At 58.0% G+C, this 21,070-nt stretch overlaps 1 protein-coding gene across 3 annotated transcripts; it reads right to left on the bottom strand.

Annotated features, from left to right (window-relative positions):
* Nucleotides 1-1,066: 1,066 nt before the first annotated feature.
* On the bottom strand, nt 1,067-20,442 carry RELT (RELT TNF receptor). Of its 3 annotated transcripts, none has more exons than XM_025927949.2 (11): nt 20,294-20,442; nt 7,718-7,786; nt 6,613-6,687; nt 6,352-6,518; nt 6,072-6,151; nt 5,175-5,432; nt 3,768-3,848; nt 3,461-3,542; nt 3,039-3,296; nt 2,421-2,619; nt 1,067-2,279 (listed from the first exon to the last, which is right to left on the bottom strand). In XM_025927949.2, exons 2-11 carry the CDS (start codon nt 7,760-7,762, stop codon nt 2,232-2,234), a joined length of 1,293 nt encoding a protein of 430 aa, XP_025783734.2. In that variant the 5' UTR covers nt 7,763-7,786; nt 20,294-20,442; the 3' UTR covers nt 1,067-2,231. The 3 variants fall into 3 exon arrangements, with proteins under 3 accessions (XP_025783734.2, XP_025783733.2, XP_086534391.1); XM_025927948.2 differs by lacking the exon at nt 20,294-20,442 and adding an exon at nt 9,744-10,858; XM_086678265.1 differs by lacking the exons at nt 5,175-5,432; nt 20,294-20,442 and adding an exon at nt 9,744-10,862.
* Between the last annotated feature and the right edge of the window lie 628 nt (nt 20,443-21,070).

Genomic DNA, 21,070 nt, shown 5'->3' with positions numbered 1-21,070 from the left:
GTGCTTCTAAATATTCCTGTAGCCCAGGTCGGTCTCTCGACCACTTTAGGCCTTCACATTCCAGACGCCCAGGGGGCTGTATCACAGTTGTCTCCTGGGCTGCTCCTCCGGTTTCCCTGCCCAGCTGGCCCTAATCTGTTGACCCACATCTTATTACCAAGTCCTAGCAATTCCATCTTAGGACTCTTAGATCCTGCCCCCACATCCTGGCTTCCACCACCTCTTGCCTGGACAGCTGCAACAGTTTCCATGCAGAATTCCTGCTCCACCCTCCACGCTGTGACCAAGAGCAAGCTGACCAGCTCCCCTTCCTAAATGCCTTAGAGGTTCCTTGGCATCTCTGGCAGAAGACTGATGGCTTCCAAGAGCACGTGTAGCTGTCTTCTGCCCACACCCAATCCAGTCTCCACACCTGGCACCTTCAACTTCCAGCTTCTCCAGTTCCTCGTAGTTCCCCTGGGCCTTTGCACATGCTGTTCTCTCTCTGCAGACCACGTTTCCCTTTCCCACGTTCGCCAGCTCCCAACAGGTCAGTCTGACCCCATCCATCTCCCAGGCTCCACTTCCTCTAGAGCTGTGCTGTCCAAGATAGGAGCCACTAGCCGCATGTGGCTATCGAGCCCTTGAATATGCTAGTTCTTATTAAGATGTGCTTTAAGTGTAAAATACCAGATTTCAAAACAAAAAAATTAGTGGTTCATGCATAATTTTTATACTGACTTTATATTGAAATGAAAATAGTTATACTGGCTTAAATACATTATTGATACTAAGCTTATCTTTTTCTTGCTTTTAAAAATGCGGCTATTAGAAAATTTTAAATTACATATGTGGTACATACTATATATATCTATTGGACAGCACTACCTCTAGGGGCTTCAGTGAGAATCTGATGAAGTGAGGGGCCTCCTCCAGCCCCACTTCACCCGCTGTCCCCATGCCTACCTGCCACAGAGCCAACACTGCGAGGGGAGGGATGGCCTGTCCCACACACAGTACCTGACACACAGCTATTTGGTGAATGGCCAGATGACCTGGGAAGAGACACAGGGAAAGAAGCTCCTCATGACACGACTTTCCCACCTTTTATTATCCAATAAATGGATGGGAATAGAGACAAAGACAGGACAACAGCAAAGTTTCAATAAATAAGAGAAACAGGGATGGCAGTGGGGCCCATGCCTGCACGACCCCACATAAATAACCAGGTTGCTGAGCCAGAGTGGACATAGGGACTGGGCTGGGCAGTCGCCCGCACTGCCCAGGCTGGAGGACAGACACCAACACCACAGGGACACACAAACCACTGAGGCCAGGGGCACCTTACCAGCCCCTCACCCACGCCTCTCCCCAAAAGCTCCTGAGATCTTGGGGTGGCTATGCAGGCTGGCACCTTGTACTACAGCCCTGCCCAGGTCAAGACTGGTACCAATTTAAATAAAAACAGCAGGGTGGGGAGCAGATACATGCATTAAGCCCCTTCTTATAGACAGAGCCAGGGATGGGCCGCCCCATGGGGGCCTGAGGGCAGAGGCCTTAGAAGCCGCAAAAATGGGGCCAGATAAAGCTACTAATGGGAGGGGTGGCAAGGAGTCAGGCTCTCCCCTCACATGACCCGGGCCAGAACCTGCCAAGTAACTGGAGAAGCCCTGAGCCCTGAGATGCCTTTCTTTTCTCACTTGATGGTCAGAAGAATTATAACCAGGTGATGGCCAGGGACTTGCCCATGGTTAGAGCCTGGGAACTCAAGTCTCCAGCCCATGGCTTTTTGTTGCTCCTTCCCTTTACAGGGCCCACTAGAAGAGGCGGGAGAGGTCCGTACTAGGGCCCCGTACAGAGGCAAGGGCAGCTAATTACCAAGGTGTGGGGTCAGGAGCGCCAGGCAGAGGGCCCCTCCCCACCAGGCCAAGGCCTTGCCACTTAGTGGTACAGAGGATCCTGCAGGGTCCCAGGATCTGGCCAGGCTAGGGCACAGGGCATCCTTCAGAGAAAAAACTGGGTGGCAGGGACAGGGGAGGGGCTCTCAACCTGCTCCTGCACACAGCACCCGCCAGCTGGCCTGCCTCCTCACTGGGGTGGACGCTCCCACCTCCAGGCCTTGGCCTTTGCTGTTCTGTCTGCTGGGCCATTGCTTCTTGGTCCTCACACGCCCAGCTGCAGCTCTACCTCCTCCAGGAAGCCTTCGGAACCTCCCAGGGCAGGGCTGCCATGTTCTCAGATGAGATAGACCATCAGATGACCAGGTTGCTCTCATTTAGCCGGACCACATAGCGGTTCTCCTGGGAGACAAGGTGAGGGGTCAGAGTGGAGTCAGGGGCTTCTGTACTCCCTGCCCAGGGCCCCCTGGACCTCCACCCGCGCCCTATTTGCAGTCAGGGTCGGCCCAGGTGCCAACTGACACTTTCCCCTCTAGCCCTCACCTCAGCCTTGTTCTCTGCTGGGGGCTTCAGCCACTTAGTATGGCTTCCGCCACTTCCCAGCAGTGCCTGCTGCTCAGTGGGGAGGCCAGGTTGTGGGGAGCCAGGGAGAGCACCCCCTGAGGGCCCAGCCTCTGTGACAGTCTTCACTTCAGAGGCCACTGAACTTGACCGTTGCTCAGGAATTCGGGCCACTCGGAACCTGTGGTGGTGGAGTGAGGAGTGGTGGTGTGATGATTCCATTAAAGACAACCACGGGTCTAGAAAGGGCAACACCCGCCAGGATCCCACACCAAGTTCATGGATCGGAGTCTGAGCCCTTCCTATGCCCTCCCACCCACAGATGAGCTCCCAACCACTCTCAACCCTAGGCTGTAGGTAAACAATCCTTTGGCCTGAGGGGCCCAAGGTGTGATGGAGGCCAGGACCCTGCCCTGGCGCCCAAGGGCTCGTGTGAGACACAGCATAGCTGGAAGACCTGACTTCTCTCTGACAACCCTCCTTCTGCCCAGAGAGGGACCAGTCACCAAGCAGGATGTTTAGGGCTCAAATGGGGCCCTGTCTCTCCCACCCTGGCTGTAATGTCTCTCCCCGACCCTCCAGTATCTATGCCCACCTCACCTGCCCACAGACAAGATGGTGATCTCGCCCTGGCGTCCTGCCTTGGCCCCAGCCTTGGGTGCCCTGGCCTGGTTGGGCAGGAGTCTGGGAGTAGGAGTAGTGGCAGCTGCGGCCTCAGGGGACAGCAGCACCTCAGGCCACTTCTTCTGGCTGCAGCGGGAGCAGCAGGGGCCAGAGAGTGAAGCCAGGCCCTGCACGGTGTGGAGGTGATGACGATGTGGGCAGACGTGTGGCATGCTGGGGGGACCCGGCGGCAGCCTACAGCAGGCACAGGGGGAGGTGGTCACTAGGGCAGACCAGCGCCAGCGGGTCCCAGGAGGTAATAAAGGGGAATCATGAACATGAAAGGGAACATACCCAAGTGGTGAATCCCCAAGGAGGCAGGCTGATTATCTGTGGGTTTGGATCGCCTGCCCACTCACCTGGGTACGGGCCTGTGGCTGGTCTGCACCAGCTGTTTGCTGTGATACTCCTTCAGCAGCTCCTCCAGGGCCGCGGCATTCTCTGTTGGGCAGCTGTGGTCAGAACCCAGCTCTGGGCCACAAAGGGGTGCTCCCCGTGCACCCACACCCCACCCCACCCCACCCCAGGCCTCGTGCCTTTTCCTCCACCCCTCAGCCACAGTGATGAGAGAGGGCCAGGCTGGCCCCAGGTGTCTCGGTGGGAGGGGCGGAGCAGAGAGGAGACCATCCTCTCCCGGCATGGGGATGGGGTCAGACCTCCCCTCACCTTTCTTCTCGGTGATCAGGCGTACTAGGACCCCAATGGTGTCCTCATTGGCGTCCTCAGCCCGGTAGGCGGGGTTGATCCCTGTGGAAGAAAAGCAACAGCCATGGTCCTGGGGAAGTGGAGGGTTGATTGGGGGGGGGGGGGGGGGGCGGGGGGCGGGGAGGGCCGGGCGGCACTCCAGACTTGACTCCAGATTTAACAGCTATGCCAAGATGTGGCAGCAGAGGGCACCGCAGGCCTTCCTGTGAGTTGTGCTGCAAGCCTGGGTGTTGATGCAGTGGTGGCACTCCAGGCCTCAGCTTAGGCTCTACAAGCTCATTATCACTGCTCCCTGCAATTGGAGGGTGAGGGGGGCCACCCCTTCTGGGGCCTATCATCTCCCCTGCACAGCCTCAGGTAGCTGTGGGCTGTCTCCCTGCCCAGAACCCTGGACAGTTCTCGGGCACACTCTGCCATTCCGGGCTTATCACACTTCCCCACACACCACCCTGTCCATATGTCTAACTGAGGGCCCTCAGGGCCCAAACCTCAAGAGTGTGAGAATAGGCCACGTAATCAATCCTGGGCCAGTGGCAAACAGCTCCTAGGACTTGCACCCAGGCAGCAGCCAGCAGCTGAAGGAGAACCTAGGCTAGGAGAAAACAAGTGCAGTCCCAGACAAAATGGCCTGAGCTGCCATCTTCCTGCCTGCCTAAAGCCCCTGTGCACTTCCTGTCCCTGCCAGCCTGCAGCATCAGGAGCTGGGAAGGGCTCTGGCCAGTCCCGGGCAGCCTGTGGCACAGGCATGGGAAGCACCGGTTCAATCTTAACTTGCCGCAAGGCTCTGTGGGCAGTGTGTGTGCATGGGGGGCCCTGCCCTATTGGCCTTCAAGGGACGGTGCAGGGAAGAGAAAAGGGGCCCAGGACCCGGGGATGGGGGGAACACATCTCTCCCTCTGGTTCCAGGACTCCTAACTCAAACCATGGCCTGGAACTGAAACCTGAGCCCCTCGTGGGGTCTGCCAAGGACAGCTGCCCTGCCAGCCACTCAGGTCAGAGGTCAACCTGAGAAGGCAGTCCGACCCTTGAACCATATACATACAACTGCAGTCCCCAAAGAGTTCAGATCCCTACAGCCGGACAGGGCCTCACCCAGGACCAGAATTCCACTGAAGCCACTTGCCCTCTGCTCTGCCCCCGTCACCACCTCAGGCCACTTCATCTTCCCTTCCACTCTGTCACTTCGCACGGTCTCCTCTGCAGCCGCACGCACACCTCCAGGAAGCCCTCCTGGTTAGCCCTCTGCAGGTCCCTCCCTGTCAGTCCCTCTAGGCCAACAGGTTCCCTTGCGCAGCCACCAGGCTGAGCTGGGCTGAGCTAGACCCTACCCTCTGGCCTCCCCACTCAAGACCCCAGGCTGAGCCTCACCGCTGCCTCCACCTCCAGGGCCGGGCCCAACCTCCTTGTGGGCCGTGCAGTGGTAGCCTTTCCGCTTGAGCAGGTTGCACACCAGGATGCCCAGCAGCCCCATGAGGCAGAAGACAGGCACGATGGCAATAACCGCATACTGGGCAGCTGTCTCCTCAGGGCCACCTGCCCGCGTGCCATTCCCAAGCTGCCGCGTATCCCCAGCGCTGCTGGCCCCTGCTGCCACCTCCACACCACGTCGGGCCCGTCGTCCCCGCTCTGAGCACCACAGAGGATGGAGGCATGGAGGAAAGATGGAGGCAGAGAGGCCCAGGGCCTGGGTTAAATGGGAGGGGGATGGGGGCACGAATGTGTCCAGAGCTGCCTACTGCCCACTCTCCACCGTGCTGGGGAGGCAGAGGCCAATTCACCCTACTTGTTCTTGGCCATCTTATCAGCCTGAGCAAGGCCTCCTCAGACCTCAGGACAGCCAGACCCTCAGCCCCCTGTCCACCCCTCATTCTGGGGTGAACACAGTACCTAAGCACATGCCTGGGCCCGTGGACACCGGATCCCACCCCCCACGACTGGCCGATGAATTAGTTTCCTCAGAAAGTGACTGACAACAGGCGAGAGGTGTGTGCGTGTGTGAGTGTGAGTGTGCGCTCACACGCATCTTCATGTGCCTCTCTTTGATGGGAGGAGGACAGGGGACAGGCAGGGTGTTAGCTCCTCAGGGCCTCAAGCCATGGCCGCCACCCGCCGGATGGGTCCTGCCACTCAGAAACGAGGAGAGCAGACACCGCCAGCGGAACAATTGAACACGTGTTGCCGGACGCCCTCTGGCTGCGCACCCTTCCCTGGGCTCAGGCAAGCTCACTGGACCCCCACCAGTCCTGCCCCCCATCTGTCACTCACCATAACAGCTGCGAGTACCCAGAGGTGTCCAGGAGCACGGCTGACAGGAGGCAAGGGGGACCCCTGAAGCGGCAAACCACCTGCAAAGAGAGAAGACATCACTAAGGCCTAAAAACTATCCTTAAGAGAGGCTCCTGCCAGGCACACTCACTGGTCCTGACCCCTCCCATTTCACAGATGGGAAGACAGGCCTGCTCAGGGGGTGGGTGAGGCTGGGACTCTAGGACCCAAAGTCCTGGTCACCTAGCCATGAGCCCTCAAGTCCCACCCCATGGCTCACCCAGGCTGGCAGTCTCCACATAGGGTATCTCGAGTCGCTGTGCCTGCCTGGGCCTCCAGCCTCCCTCGAGGGCTGCAGCGAGCGTGGGGCTGGCACGGGCCAGGGCCCCATGAAGCAGAGAAAGTGCCGGGGGGACAGGACCTGCATAATGTGCCCTGCCCCAGGTCCTGTGGGAGGGAAAGGATGAGAACAAAGCCGGGAGCCAGGTCTGGGGAACCCGGCCCTGGCCCTCAACAGTCTTCCCAGGACAGGGCAGCTCACCAGGCTGCGCTCCTCCCCAGGTGGGCACCGCCAAAGGGTCCTTGATGTTGGAGTGGCCAGAGGCCAGCGCAGCAGCTGGAAGAACAGCAGGCAGGACACACTGAGAGCAGAAAGTGCTGGGATATGGCATCTCTGGGCCATCTATCCACCACCCACTTCCTAGTGTCTCAGGAGTGGGGACCACTGACCACACAGGGCCAGCCACCAGGTTTCAGGGACCTTCTCTAACCTCAATCCCTCATGTTCTGAGTAAAACCTGCCTGTCCCATACCTGGTGCATCACCACTGCCTAGGTAGAAAGAAAACCACATCGGCTTCTGGAAAGTGCTGGAAAACCCCAGACGGAGCCAGATCACGATCTCAAGCCCTTGGGTCCCTGAGTCACATCCATTCCAGCTAATCAGGACGATAAAGAGGAAATGCTTCCGAATTCCTCTCTCAAGTTCTGTCTCCCTTCCTGTGGCTGTGGCCCCGCCACTACGGCTGGGCCTGTTGTTAACCAGGCCCTGTTCATCATCCCTGGGGCCAACCAAGTCTGCAGCCAGTGCTTCCTGTTCTGGGCCCTCAGCAGAGTGTTTGGGACAACTTCCTCCATGACCTCTCCACACAAGGCCAGCCAGCTCACACTCCTGCACCCACATGGGGCGGGATACACCTCAAGGAAGGGATCTCAACTGGCCTTCGCCAGCACATTCCACTGACAGCTCCCTCTGCACCTCACTCCAAGAATCAACTATCTGCCCTGAATCCCTCCTGCTGCAGGCAGATTCCCCCCACCCCCAAACCTGTCCTCCAATTTGGCCCAACTTGGGGTAACAAGCACAGAATAGAGCCAGCTGCCCTGGAGGGCAGAAGGAATGTCACACAGGAGGCTCTGGGACTCTCCCCAGGCCCCAGCCCTGGCTCCCAACATCTGCCAAGCCCTAGGAGGACTCCTGCACCAAGAGCCACACAGGCCAGGAGGTGTTTCCTAGGGTTGGACTGCCTCAATTTGCAAAGGAAGAGGTGTGTAACCAACCCTAGCATGGCAGCCGGCGTGGCGTTCCTGAACTCAGAAGGGCTGGGGTGCAGGGTTCAGTATTCCCAGGTCCCATCCCCAACTCACCACAAAAAGGCAGGACAGGGGCCAGTGTGGCAGGCTCAGCTTCATCCTCGGGCCCCAGGAGTCACCAGCCTACAACACACATGGAGGGAAGGCTCAGCAGGAGATGGGAAAAGGCAGGCAGCTGCTGTCCTCCCAGCACTGTTTCCAGGACAAGACTGGATGGGAATTTGCAAGGTATTGCTGGGCAGGCAACACTGGGGTGGTTTGGCCTACACTCACCGCACCTCTCCCTCCCCCCACAAACCTGGGTAGAGATGGGGGTGCCCTGTGTGGGGCTGGCCTCCCAGGGCAGCAAAGGAGGGGGACAGAGGGCTCTGCCAGGCTTGGGGGACTTCCCAGAGGAGGAAGGGCTTCCTTTCCCTTCCATAAATAGCCATGTGCATGGGGACATGGGCAGGGGGGCCCTGGGAGGAAGGAAGTGTGCAGCAGCAGTCCTGGGGGTGGGGGCTGAGAGGGCCTACAATCCCCCCATGCCCAGACTCTGCACCTCATTTCCAGCTCCCAGGCTCCTGCCACTTGGACCTCCTGTGGGCCCAGCCCCTTGGCTTCTCTGCCTTCACTCTTGCTGTTTCTGCTCCAAGGAAGGTACTTTCCCTCAACCATCAAAGCCAATACGAAGGCAGCTCTGTCCAGAAGCTTCTTGAGATTTCATTTTCCCCCCACAGCCGGGATCAAAGCGCCTGCATGTCTCCCTACTCACTGCCCCCCATCACAGTCCCAGTCCCACCACAAGTCCCACTCCCCAGTGGGCAGTCTTCTCCACCGAAGGATGTGGAAGGACATGTCCAACACTGGGAGGGGTCTGACTGCATCTCTGGGTCAAGAGCAGACCGCCTGCTGCCACAGCAACCAGTGTTCAGCCTTCTGTCCTCTCTCTCAGGCACCTACCACTGTGTGTTGGGCATTGCCCTCGGCGCAGGAAACAGAAGAAGACAGACACTGTCCCCATCCTCAGAGAGTTCACATCCCTGTTGACCATACCAATGGTCTACAGATGAACAGGGAAATGCCCCCCTGCCAGACAGTGGGAAGTGCCAACAAACCATGAGGCAGGGTGAGGGCGCCGCGTGGGATGGCTGCTGGCCTGAGGCTGAGCACCCAGGCTCCAAGCATGGGGTCCTCTGGAGAAAAGCCTCCAGCCAGTGGGCAGGTTGGAAGAGCAGGAAGGAGGATTCAGTTTAGACAAATGGAACTGTGGCAAAACAAGAGAGTTCCATCACTTTTTTCCAGGAGACCTGGCTTCCAGCTCAGGAGGGTGAAGGAAGCTGGATTTGTCAGGCCTCAGCCACAGGCCATATAGCTTCTGACCCCCAAGGGGCAGCCAAGCCACTGGCCCAGGGCCCCCAGCAGATTGAGGGGACCCTACCGGGAGCCCCGTGCTGCCCGATACCAAGTCTGGTGGGAGAAGCAATACCTGCCATAAACCCCAGGTCATATGAGAACCCCTCGGGGGCACAGGTGGCCCGGCCTTCCCACGTGGAAAAGGAGCCAGAGGAAACTGATCCCCCTACACAGACCTCGGTGGCAGCAGCCAGGGGTTCGAATTACATCACAAGGGATGGGGAGGGGCGGCAGGCACAACATCCTCGGGACTCTCCAAGTCACTCTTGGCCCAAGGCCAGCTAAGGGGAAAACCTAGGACAGGAGGTCGGGCCACAGCATAAAGGCCACACCCTGGTTGTCTGTTCCCAACAGGTAGCATACTCAGACCCATTCCCCCACTTGTCCCCTCCTCTAATTTGGTCACAAGTCTTCCTTTCCAGTTTCTGGCCCAAAGTGTCCCTTCCCCTGCCCAGGCCGAGCTCCCACTCAAGCCCTGCCCCACCATGAAGATCCTTCTTCATAGGATCTAACCCACGGACTTGACCACAAGCCCCAAGGCCTCAGGCTGACCCCACAGGGGCTGGACCAGAGGTGAAAAGAGGCACAACAGCCACAGAAGAGAGGACCCCAGTCCCACTCCTGGCCCTGACTGGCACCTGCTGGGTAACCTGAGCCCACAGTGAGGGGCTGTACAGCTGCTCACCTCCAGGCCGATGGGGAACCGTGATCTTGAGACTTCCAGGAGGAAAGTCTTCCAGGGGTCCAAAGGCCCAAACTCAAAGCCAGCAAGGGCCCACTCAGGCATATTCACAGACACTCGCCGCCTAGCGCCCTGACGCCTTCTAATTACGTGCCTTCTAATTACCCCAAACTGGTACTTACTCCAGTCTGGCCGCCGGAGTCTGCTTACAGCTGCACTCCCAGCCCCCTCACTCAGCTAGATTGAGCCCCCGATGAACCTGTCCGGTCAGGCGGCCCATGGTAGGCCACCCAGAACCCCCTCCGTGTACACACAGGGCAGCACCTGCCGCTCTGACCTGCCCCTCGGCACCCCCTGTCCCACCAGGACTCCAGCATCTCTAAGCCTGGAGTCCTGAAATCTTGACTGAAAAGCAAGTTCAGATCAAAGCCCCTCGGCTGGCTGAGTGTCCGTGAAGGCTCCATCCCCACCTCTCTGCCTAGTCCTAAGGCCAGGAAGTCAGTGACCTTCCAAGGCCTCCAGAGAGCCTCCTGGAAGAAGGCTGTCAAGGTAGCTGAGCAGACCCAGGCCCACAGCAGGGAGCCTCCTCTCAGGGCCCAGTGCTCCAGACAGAGGAGAAACACCCAACAGGGCCCCAGGGGCAGAGGAGGAAGTAAGCCTAGAGGCCACTCCTCCCAGAAGTCTAACCTGGGCCTGTCCCCATTGCCACCAACTCCCTGTGGGACCGGAGCCCCTGCTACACCTTGCTGGGTCTCAGTATCTTCATCTGCAAGATGGGGATATTTGTCTCCCAGGGCAAGACCATGATTAGGTTTAAATGAGGTAACAAGCCTAAGGAAGGTCTTGTGATTTCCTCCCCATCACTCCCTTCTTTCCCTCTGCACCTTGGCTCAGGTTTGTAATTAAGTATTTGTTTGCTTACTTGTTCAGCGCTGCTCCCCCTACCCCACCCCGACAGCAGCAAGGGCAGGGATGTCTGTCTCATTCACCACAAAGCCCTCCCCCAGCAGTGTCTGGAGCGGGAGGCCTCCACAAAACAGGTTGAGGGGGAGCAAGCTTCCTAACATGCAACCCACCCCCATCTCCAAAAATGCCCAAACAATTAGAACCAGAAATTCCCTGGAAGAAAACCAACTAACCAGGGCAGCGGAGCCCCAGGGACATGCAGCCCTGGAGGCCTCAGAGAAAGAGGAAGCTGTGACACCACCCAGGTCTCCACAGCTTCCCCTTTCCCAGAACTGAAGCTTTGTAGGGTCATGAGGCCCCAGCCTGGGGCCCTCCTCTCCACTTACTCACTCTCCAACCTCAACCTGGCCTCCTACTGAAGCTCCACTGAATCTCCAAGGGCCCTTGCCCTTGGCCTCCAGTTCAGCCCCACCTGCAGCCTAGGCATCCTTACACTGGGATCTGGCCCCTGCCCCTTCCCCCAGCCATTCTGAGCTTCTTTCACTCCCCTACACTTGCCTCTCCTACCCAGAAACCCTTCCCATCACCTGGCCAATACCTACTCTTCCTTCAGAGCTCAGCTCAAGGCCCCTCACCTCCTCCTGGAAGCCCCCCACCGCTACCTTCCCTTACATAGTCATCATCCACATGTAACCTACCCGGCCCCTTCCCCACAACCTGTGTGCCCAGTGCGCAGCACAGGGCCAGGGCCCTAGTAAGTGGGTAGATATATGCTGAACTGGGGATGGGATGGGTTTGAAGGAGGGGGCAGGGATCAGGAGAGCACCTAGGTTCTGTCAAGGCTGGGTGGGCCAGAAACCAGGATCTCCCTTAAGGAGCCCAGAGTCTGGGTTAGGCGGGGGGGGGGGGGGGGGTGGAGTTGAAACTGGATCTGAACCCCTGGGCTAACTTGGGGAGAATCAGTCTGCCTTGCTCTGCTCCTCAACTGGCTCTGTGGCTGTGGACACCCCTGCTCCCGTCAAGACAGAGGGCTGCTGTGAGGCTAAGAGAATTCACCTTAAATATGCAGCACAAGGCCTGGCACACAGAATGAGCCCTCAGTAAGCATTCGCCATGCCTCCGTTTCCCCATGTATAAATTATGGAGCAGGGAATGACACACACTTGACAAGCAGGTGTGAGGTACAAAAGAGATTCTTCTCTATTTATGCTTGGCCCAGAGCCTGTACACAGGAGGTGCTGAATTAGCCACGGTGAGGCTCTGGGAGGTAGGGGGTATAAGAAGGGAGAGAGGTCTGGAAAGATAGGTGGGCAGAGCCCAGGTCACACCAAGACTTGGATGCAAACTGAGAAGCCTGCACTGCCTTAAGGGCCTGTGGGAGACTTGAAGGGTTAGTGGGCGGAGGAGAGGTATGGAACAATTTGCCTCTCAGAGGGCTTCCTGGGCTGCCTGCCAAGAAGGCTGGACTGGGGAGACAGAGGTGAGAGGCAGGTCCCCACCTGGAGCAGAGGGTGGGAGGCAGGTACTTGTGTTTCCCAGCGGTGGCTCTAGGGCCTATGGACCTCCCTGCAGCCTTCAGAGGCTAGAGCTGCCGGGAAACACAGCTGGGCACAGACCTTCCTTGACCACTCGAGGCGGCAAGACAAAGGCCGCCCATCAATAGTTAGAAATCCAGGTTAGTGAGGAACCCAGTGGTTCCCTGGCAACTGGGGCTGAAGTAGGGCAGTGTCCACAGTGGGTGGCGGTGAGGGCAGCTAGGCATGCCTCCTTTCCATCCTCCACCCTCACGGGGAAGCCAACTGGCCCTCATTCCCTCGGGCCAGGCCCTCAGTTGCCCCTACTCCTTAGGAGTATCCCTGTTTCATACAGGAGTACTGATGCATAGGGGCACTTGTACCCCAATGTTTATAGCAGCACTCTCAACAATAGCCAAATTATGGAAAGAGCCTAAATGTCCATCAACTGATGAATGGATAAAGAAATTGTGGTTTATATACACAATGGAATACTATGTGGCAATGAGAAAGAATGAAATATGGCCCTTTGTAGCAACATGGATGGAACTGGAGAGTGTGATGCTAAATGAAATAAGCCATACAGAGAAAGACAGAGACCATATGATTTCACTCTTATGTGGATCCTGAGAAACTTAACAGAAACCCATGGGGGAGGGGAAGGAAAAAAAAAAAAAAAGAGGTTAGAGTGGGAGAGAGCCAAAGCATAAGAGACTGTTAAAAACTGAGAACAAACTGAGGGTTGATGGGGGGTGGGAGGGAGGGGGGGTGGGTGATGGGTATTGAGGAGGGCACCTTTTGGGATGAGCACTGGGTGTTGTATGGAAACCAATTTGACAATAAATTTCACATATTAAAAAATAAATAAATAAATAAATAAATAAAAAGACACAGACTGAAAATAAAATGATATATCAACCAAAGAAAGACAAAATGGCACTGTAGCACATAAAACAACATTGAAGCAAATAGCATTTAGTAGAAAAAAGAACATTACTTTAAATACATATGCTATTTATAAAAGATAAAAAAAAAAGGAGTATCCCTGTTTCACACCTGGGTAAACTGAGGCCACGGGAGATCACTTGAATGGGTCACACAGCCAGTGTGTGGTGATGCAGGGGCCCAGGTCTGTCTGATTCTGCCTCCTACCTCACTCCTGACCCCTCTTAATCCTAGAGCCTAGCTTAGGGTCCAGCATATAGCAGATAGTCTCTGAGTGTTTACCAACCAGATGGCAGAGGCTAGGGAGGTAGTGGCATACAGAAGTGGCTCACTGAGAGGCTATTACAAAGCACCCAAGCAGGTCCCAGGGAAGGAGGTACTGCCCCCATTCCTGGGGGTCTCTGGGGTTTGCCTCCACCCACACTAACTTGCATATTGCCCTGTGTACCAGCTCCTGTGGGAAAAGGCAGTGGCACCTTTGAGAAGCAGGAAGCCCGGGGAAGGCTGGGAATTCCCAGGGGGTTGAAGAGCAAGTCCCAGGGTGGAGCCCAGCTCCTCAGGCTGCTGACAGGCTGAGGCCTAGAGTTGTACAGAGGCTATGTCAGGGCCACTCAGTGGGAAGGGCACCCCCGTTCCCAGCCCAGCCTTGGGATACTGGGCCTTGGTCTCCCGGGCACAACCCTTGGGTAAGGACTCCATGCGTGTGAACCCCAAATCCCACACCAGGGCACACCAGACAGCAGCTGCTCCCTGGCCCACCCCGGGGGCTGGGCATGGTTCTGCCCCTCAGACCTCCAGGCTGCCCCCAGGCCTGCACTTGAGAGGCTCAGGGAAGTGATGGGGGCAGGTGGGGCTGAGGGAGCTAATTGGCCCTTGAGGCTAAGAAAAGGGCTGAGGTGGCCAGACTGGGCCAGCCCCGCTCCTCCCAGTCTGGTGCAGTTCAGCTGCAAACCCGATCCCTTACCTGAGCTGAGTCTGGGGCTAGGGGAGGGGGGCACTAAATCAGACAGTCATCTCTGGGGCAGAGCTGGGCCTCCCCAAACCCCCTAAGCACTTACTGCGCGCCTCAATCCCATCCCAGGCCTCAAAGATGGCGTCCCAGGCTTCACAGATGAGAAAACTGAGGCTCAGAGAGACTAAGGAGTACCCTGTAACAAGTCGGTCTCAAAGGAGACAGGGTTAACCCACCCAGTGGTGAGGACAGGCAGCCCTTGTCCTTGCCACCCCAGGCCTGGCACTTCTGCTCCTATAGGCCCTCTCCAGCCTGACACCCAACCACTTAGCACCCTGGGCTTCCTGCAGGGAGCCCGAGCCAGCCCTGGGCCGTCTCCCTGGCCCCAAGGCAGGATGGCAATGGCCCACTCACTCATGCTACTGCTACTTCTTCCTCTGAGAAGCCACCTTTGCCGCCAACCCCAGCTGCACATTCCGTACCAATCACGGTACCGTGCTCAATCACAGTCTGCTCAGCACAGGCCCCCCCGTCACCCTGACCTGGGCAAGGCTTCACAAGAGACTGAGGGCAGACCACAGGCCCAGCCTGCCCTGTCCTCAGACTCCTCTAGACCTGAGGTGCGGGGGAAAAGAACCCTCTCCCCAGCAATTCTAGGTCAGGCCCCAACCCATGGAGACTGAGGACTGGGGTCAGCACAAGGCAGGAGGTTGGGTTCCAGAACAGTTACTCCTGGTTCAAGCTGTTTGTCACTTAGTGACTTTGTGACCTTGGGCAAAATACTTACCCTCCCTGAGCTTTAGGGGTCTCCTCTGCAAACAAGGGCTCTGGTTCCTGTCTCTGGGGATGCTGCAGGGATAAGTGGAGCCACTGTAAACAGGGCTGACCAGGGCCTGGCCTGACCAAACCTCTCCTGAGGATCAGTTCTCACCACAACCCACAAGGGCCAGAGGAGGAGCCAGGCTCAGAATTAAGCAGCATCCAGCCAAGGTCATCTAGTGGCTTTGGAGCAAGCAAGGGTGCTTTGGGGAACCAAGCATCAGTCCCAGCAGCATGGACAAAGGAGCCTTGGCCTCCCAGGGAAGCCCGTGGGTGCCCATTTCCCAGCTGCTATACCAGGCCTGTATCCACCTGCTCCCATGCCAGCTAAAGCCACAATCAGGAAGGTGGAAGGGTGCTGAGCAGTCAGGACCCAGCCCCACAACCCCAAGCTTCAGTTTCCTCCTCTGTAATTTGGGATAGTTGTGTTTCTTCAGCTGACCTCTTGGTGTGGCTGGAGGATCCAGAGTTCACAGGAGAACAGTGGCTCTTCTTACAATCAGGCTTCAGCCTAGGTGCCACCTCCTGCAGGAAGCCTTCCCAGCCTCCCTGTCTGGGTGGACCCTCCCCTCTCCTGACCCCTTCAGCCACCTGTGATCTCCCTGGAGGGAAGGAAGGAGGGAGGGAGGGAAGGCAGGCAGGCAAGCAGGCAGGCTGGTGGGCACATAGGGGCACCAGGCCACTCCCTGAGCTCATTGCTCCTTCTCACAGTGACTACAATATACAGATCCAAGTTTAGATCCCTCCTTCCTTCTCTCCACCCACACACTCAGACCCCGCTTCTAACTGGCTGCAGAGGCCCCTCCATCCCTCTCTCTGTGCCAAGTAGCCAGGGCACACACTCACAGCCACATGGGCAGTTTATTTATAGAGCTCTCATCTTTCCCAGGATGGCTTTCCAGGCAAACAGACCTGGGTTAAGATCCCAGTTACACTAGGGTCTTGCAAGTCCCTTCCCCTCTCGGGGCCCTCTTTTCCCTACCTATACCTAGAAGAGACTGCTGACCCTCAGGGCATAAAGCTAAAGATGTGAGAGCCTTGGGGTCCTTATCCCAGGGCTGAGCACACAGTAGGGATGCAGCCCTGGGTCCCTCCTGTCCTCCTTGCAACCCCAGCCCCAGCCAGTGGCACTAGGGCCAGGCCCAGGCACCCAGGGCCTCCGCAAAGAATGGGTACTGAGCTCTGCCAGAGACCTGGTCCCAGCAACACTCAATGCTCAGTGGGGGTGGGGCCAGATGGGCCCCACTGGCTGACCTCAGGCAAAACCCCGCCCTCTCTGGTGCACCCCTCCCACCCACCGGCAGAAGGGCCAGCCCCGTAACAAAGGGGGTCTGGCCTTATCCAGCCAGGCCAGGTGCTGAACAGCCCCACTACTTCCTCCTCCCAGTGCAGGTAGCCAGCATGATCTTTCTGTGGAAACGGATGCCAGACAACCCTTGCCTCCACTTGGGAGACAGGGCTGGGTAAGAGCTTGGGCACCAGACTCCAGCACCACGGTTGTGTGACTCAAACTAGGACTGGTCCCTTCTGCCCTTTGAGTTTCAGCTCCCCAGTAAGCAGCCTGGGAAGGAATAAGATCCTCTGTCAGTACTGTTGAGACCTGAGCCCAGGGCCTGGCAAACAGCAGGGAATGTGCTGGCCCTGAATGAGAGTCTTGTCTGAGGAGGGCCCAGACACCAGATGTTCCCCTTCAAAAAGGATGGTCATGGGTCTACACCTCTAAGCCCCCCAGCACACAATAGGCCCTCAGCCTACAGTGGCTGTCGTTCCTCAGGAAGACGCCTGGCCGGCACCGATATGGCACCAATATGGCAAGACAGGGCAGGCTGCTGACCAGGCCTGCCCTTCCCAACCGGGTATGTAGTGCCCATGAGTGTCCCACACCTGTGCCCATTCCCAAAGGTGAGGGGGCGGGAGGGGGGGACACCTGACAGGTGGACCACAACAATGGAGAGGGGCTAACATTGAGCTGGGAGGGCGTCCTGGGTGAGGGGAAGTTGTACCCTGAATGGCCAGGAGGGTTCCAGAAAGGGGAGACAGCAAGAGCAAAGGCAGACTCGAACCAAGACACACGGCAGGGAGAGATGAAGGTGAAGACATAAGTTCAGAAGGTCTTCGAAGGAAAAGTGCTGATGCTCAGATGAGGAGTCTGGACTATGTTATGCAGGCAAAAAAAAAGTAAGTTGCCTTAGGGAGGATGTTCTGACAGTGCGTGGAAGAACTGGAAATGGAGGCAGAGAGGCCAGTATGGGAGTCTGGGGCAGGACAGCAAGGCCAGAGTGGAACAACAGAGGGAGGCCTGATTTTGTGAAGGTGTGTCTGAAGCCTGCTTCCAGTCTTGGGCCACGTCCAGTCTGCCGGGGAACATGTGGCAGGACAGAAGGAAGAAAGGTACCCTGTTTGGAGGGTGAGAGCCAGAATACCAGGTTTCTGGACGCCTTGGGTAAGTCCCAGCACTTCTCAAACCTCAGTCTCTCCCTCTGTAAAATGAGGCTGACTCTATGAGCAGGCATGGAGTGATGACTGCCCCTCAACGTCTCCCCTCCTTGGCCAAACACAGGTACCTCCCTCCAGCAGCTATCACATCAGTCCCAACTGGGACCATATGTGGAAACCCACCCTGGCCCCACTGTCATTCTGGGAGGTCCAAGTTCCCAGAAAGCTTTAGCCTGGGCAGGGCGCAGGGTAGGGCTGGGAGGGCCTCCACCAGGGCTAGGATGAGAAGAGGAGGCTATCCCTTCCCCTCTTCCTCCCTCCCGCCCTGGGCCCAGAGCTATTTCCCTGTTTGCTGGGGATAGAAATAACTCAGGCTCAGCCCCAGGAGACCAAGACAGCTATTCTGATCAGCCCCAAGAAGCACAGCCCCAGTCATTCCAGGGAGGACCAAAAGACACCCTGACCCCCCAGCAACAGCCCTCGGCCCAGCGGCAGCAGTGGTCAGAACCTGCGGGGCCTCTGGGAAGAATGGGGAGACTGAAGGACCGAGAGGGTGGGGCAACCCCAGGTCACCCCCAGCCTGCCCCCACACCACAGCTTGTGGGTAGATTTGGGAAAATACGCCCAGGGCAACTCTAAATAGTGAAACAGAGCCTCTCCGGTATGGTGAAGGTCAGCTGGGACTCTCAGTTATCCTTGCCACCCCTGGAGCCTGGGCTGTGCTGCTGACTCCTGACACTTTTTGTAGCTGTGTGGATGCTCCCAAAGCCAGCTGCAGACTCTAAAAGGCAAGAGACAGGCCTCTCTGGTGACCTCCCGCTAGGGGTGAGAGCTGGGGGAAGGGAAGAGGAGGAACAGGAAGACCACATAACTTACCCACCCACACAGACACGTGTACAAATACACACTACACTCAGAACTCACAAAGGCACACTCTGGCAAGGCCATGCTTGCCAGTCCGGGTTTGAGAGAGGGAAGCCTACATAAGCCATGAACAGATATTCGAAAGATAGGTGGCCCTCTCCAAGCATCTCACAGGGTTTCAGAGGCAGAAGACCTGAATTCCAGTCCTGGCAGTGTCCGGACTCAGCATGACCTTGGCCAAGTCACTTTGCTTCTCTGAGCCTCAGTTTCCTTCTCTGAAAAATAGTCCCATCTCAGAACCACTGCAAGGATTCAACAAGAGTACACCACAAAGTGTTCAGCATAGCACCTGGTACTGTCCCCCTGCCCTCAGCCCCAACACAGAATGCGACCAACATTTTCAGAGTAGGACAGAACTTCCAGATCCTTTAGCAGATACCTCCTCACCCCCCCTGGTCTAGAGAGCCCAATTTCCATTCTGCCCTGCATGGACCCAACAGACCCTCTTGTGGGGGTGGGGGCCTCAGAGGGTAGCCCAGATGGTGCTTCAGCTCTCCAGATCAGAGACCACTCGTGGGGAACAACTCCATGCCCCCTCTCCCCCAACAAAGGGAAATGAAGGAGACCGGGGCCACAGAGGTCAATGTCTATGGATCGGAATTCTGGGCTTTGTCAGAGAAGCTGTACTTCCATCCCTGTCGCCAGCAGCCCCTGGGCCATTGTGTCCCCAGCAGCCAACCTGCCCCCACCCCCCACTGCAGTCTTTCTGCCTGGAGGGAGGGAGGGGAGAACAGAGGCGGTTGACCCAAAAACAATAGAGGATCCCAAAGTGATGATTCACAGTCCATTCACAGCCCAACACCTCAGTGTGCAGAAAGGGAGACTGAGGCCCAGTGGGGGCAGGGTCTGAGAGGAAGATAGGCCCAGTGAGAATACAGGTTACTGGGGACAAAGCTTTGCCAGGCATCTGGGACCTCATTGTGTGAGTGTGTTTGGGAGGTGGAGCCTGAGGCTACCTCAGGGCCCCTCAGCTGCTGCCAGAAGTGTCAGTCATCTCAGCAGATGTCACCCAGACTTGGCCTCCTCTCCCCCTGCCAGAGTAAGTCACTCAGGGTCCTCCCAGCTGACTAAATTGAGATGTTGAGAGGCACCCTCTTAGGGACAGCTCTGGAGCCGCCCCTGGCCTCCCCTCCTCCCCTTCCCTCTTTGTACGGCAGGTGGTTGAGGTCCCTCCTCTTTCTGCCTCTTACTCATTCTCCTGAGGCTTGGACACACGCGCGCGCGCGCACACACACACACACACACACACACACACACACACACACACACACTACTTGGCCCCACGAGCACACTACGGCCCCAGTGATTTGGAGGTTGGTTCTCCAAATCAGTTAGGGTTCCTCTCTGTTTCACACTCACATTAGAGAGTCACTCTGGCCCTGCCCTGGTCTCGTTCCAGGCCACATACACTCTCAGTGACCCCAGTGACCGGGGTCTCACAGTAAGCTGGGGTCACGGTCACCCGCAAGGACCTGGGGTCTCTCTCACACAATCACACGCACTCACTCGGCCTGTCAGAGATACACAGAGCCCCTCTGTGTCTCCCGCTTGGTCCCGGCGTCACTGCCCAGTGTCCCGGCCACACGTTCTCCCGGGCTGGGCCGCCTCACGCGCCGTGTCACCCACAGTCACGGGCTGACACCGTTCAGAGCTCCCCCCCGTCCGGCCGCCCCGCGCCGCAGCCGTCCCGTCCCGCACCCGTTCCTGGTCTCGGTCCAAGTTTCCCAGGCCGGGGGCGTCTCCGGGGCCCGCCGACTCCTCAAACTGCAAGTCCCGCGGCTGCTTGGCCCCCGCGCACGGCCGGGCCTGGAGTCGCGGCTAGAGGACGCGCAGCTCCCGGGGCAGGGGGCTCAGAGAGCGGCAGGGACCTGTGCGCGGAAGACGCCGGGACAGGACGCGGGGGAGGGGGGTGCGCAGAGCCGGGCTGCGGCATCCGCCGCCCCGGCCAACTTCCTCAGAGACTCGGGGAGGCAGGGGGGCGCCACTCGGGTCCGCACCACTCTGGCCCCGGCGGCGGGAAGCAGACCCCGGGCTGAGGCCCCACGCGCCCTCCTTACCTGACCGCCCCGCAGCAGCTCCAGCAGCTCAACCCCTCGGCAGACTGGCAGGCCGGGCCCCGGCTCCGCGAGCGCACCGGCGGCCGCGCAGGCTGCGCGCCTTTTGAATGAATCGCCGGCCGGGCCGGGAAGGTGCGCAGCCCCGCCTCCGCGCGTCACGGTCTCCGGCCCCGCCCCCTACGTCAGAGCCCGGGCTCGAGCCCCCAGGTCCCCACCCCCTTGAGGCCGCGTAGGGCTTTGCGTTCTCCCTTCGGGCCGCGCCGCTCTGTTTCGCCATCTCTCGCGCCCCCCGGGAACTGCAGGGGGCTGCGAGGGAAGAGGCTTCTTGGATGCACCTCTCCTGGACTCCAAACCAAGAAAGAAGGGGTTGCGCGATGCAACACAGTCTGGAGACTTGGATGCTACCCCGAGTCCTGTCACAATTGCCGGTTCAGGCAGGACCACCGCCACCCCTTCTTGGGTCTTGTTTTCCTCCTGGAAATTGGCAACCAGGGAGAACGACCTCACTTTGTTGATGAGGCCCAGGTCGGCCCCTGGAAGTGCTAGCTTGTTGAGGAAAGTCCAAGTGAAAGTGAATCTATAATGGAGGTACACGTAGTGATCTCCTGCACATGCCTCAGGGCGCAACCCAAAGCGCCTTCCTCCAGAGACCTTTCCTGTCCCCATTCCCCACCCTACCCCACCCCACCCCTCTCTGACAAGATAGTGTCTCCTTCCAACGGGACAGATGACACAGTGTTCTCCCTTCCCTACCACCAGCTGCCCCACCCTGCCAAT

The sequence above is a fragment of the Puma concolor genome, chromosome D1 (assembly GCF_028749965.1).
Source record: "Puma concolor isolate L17-30 chromosome D1, mPumCon1.1.hap2, whole genome shotgun sequence".
Lineage (NCBI taxonomy): Eukaryota > Metazoa > Chordata > Mammalia > Carnivora > Felidae > Puma > Puma concolor.
This window is presented reverse-complemented; position numbering and strand designations above follow the sequence as displayed.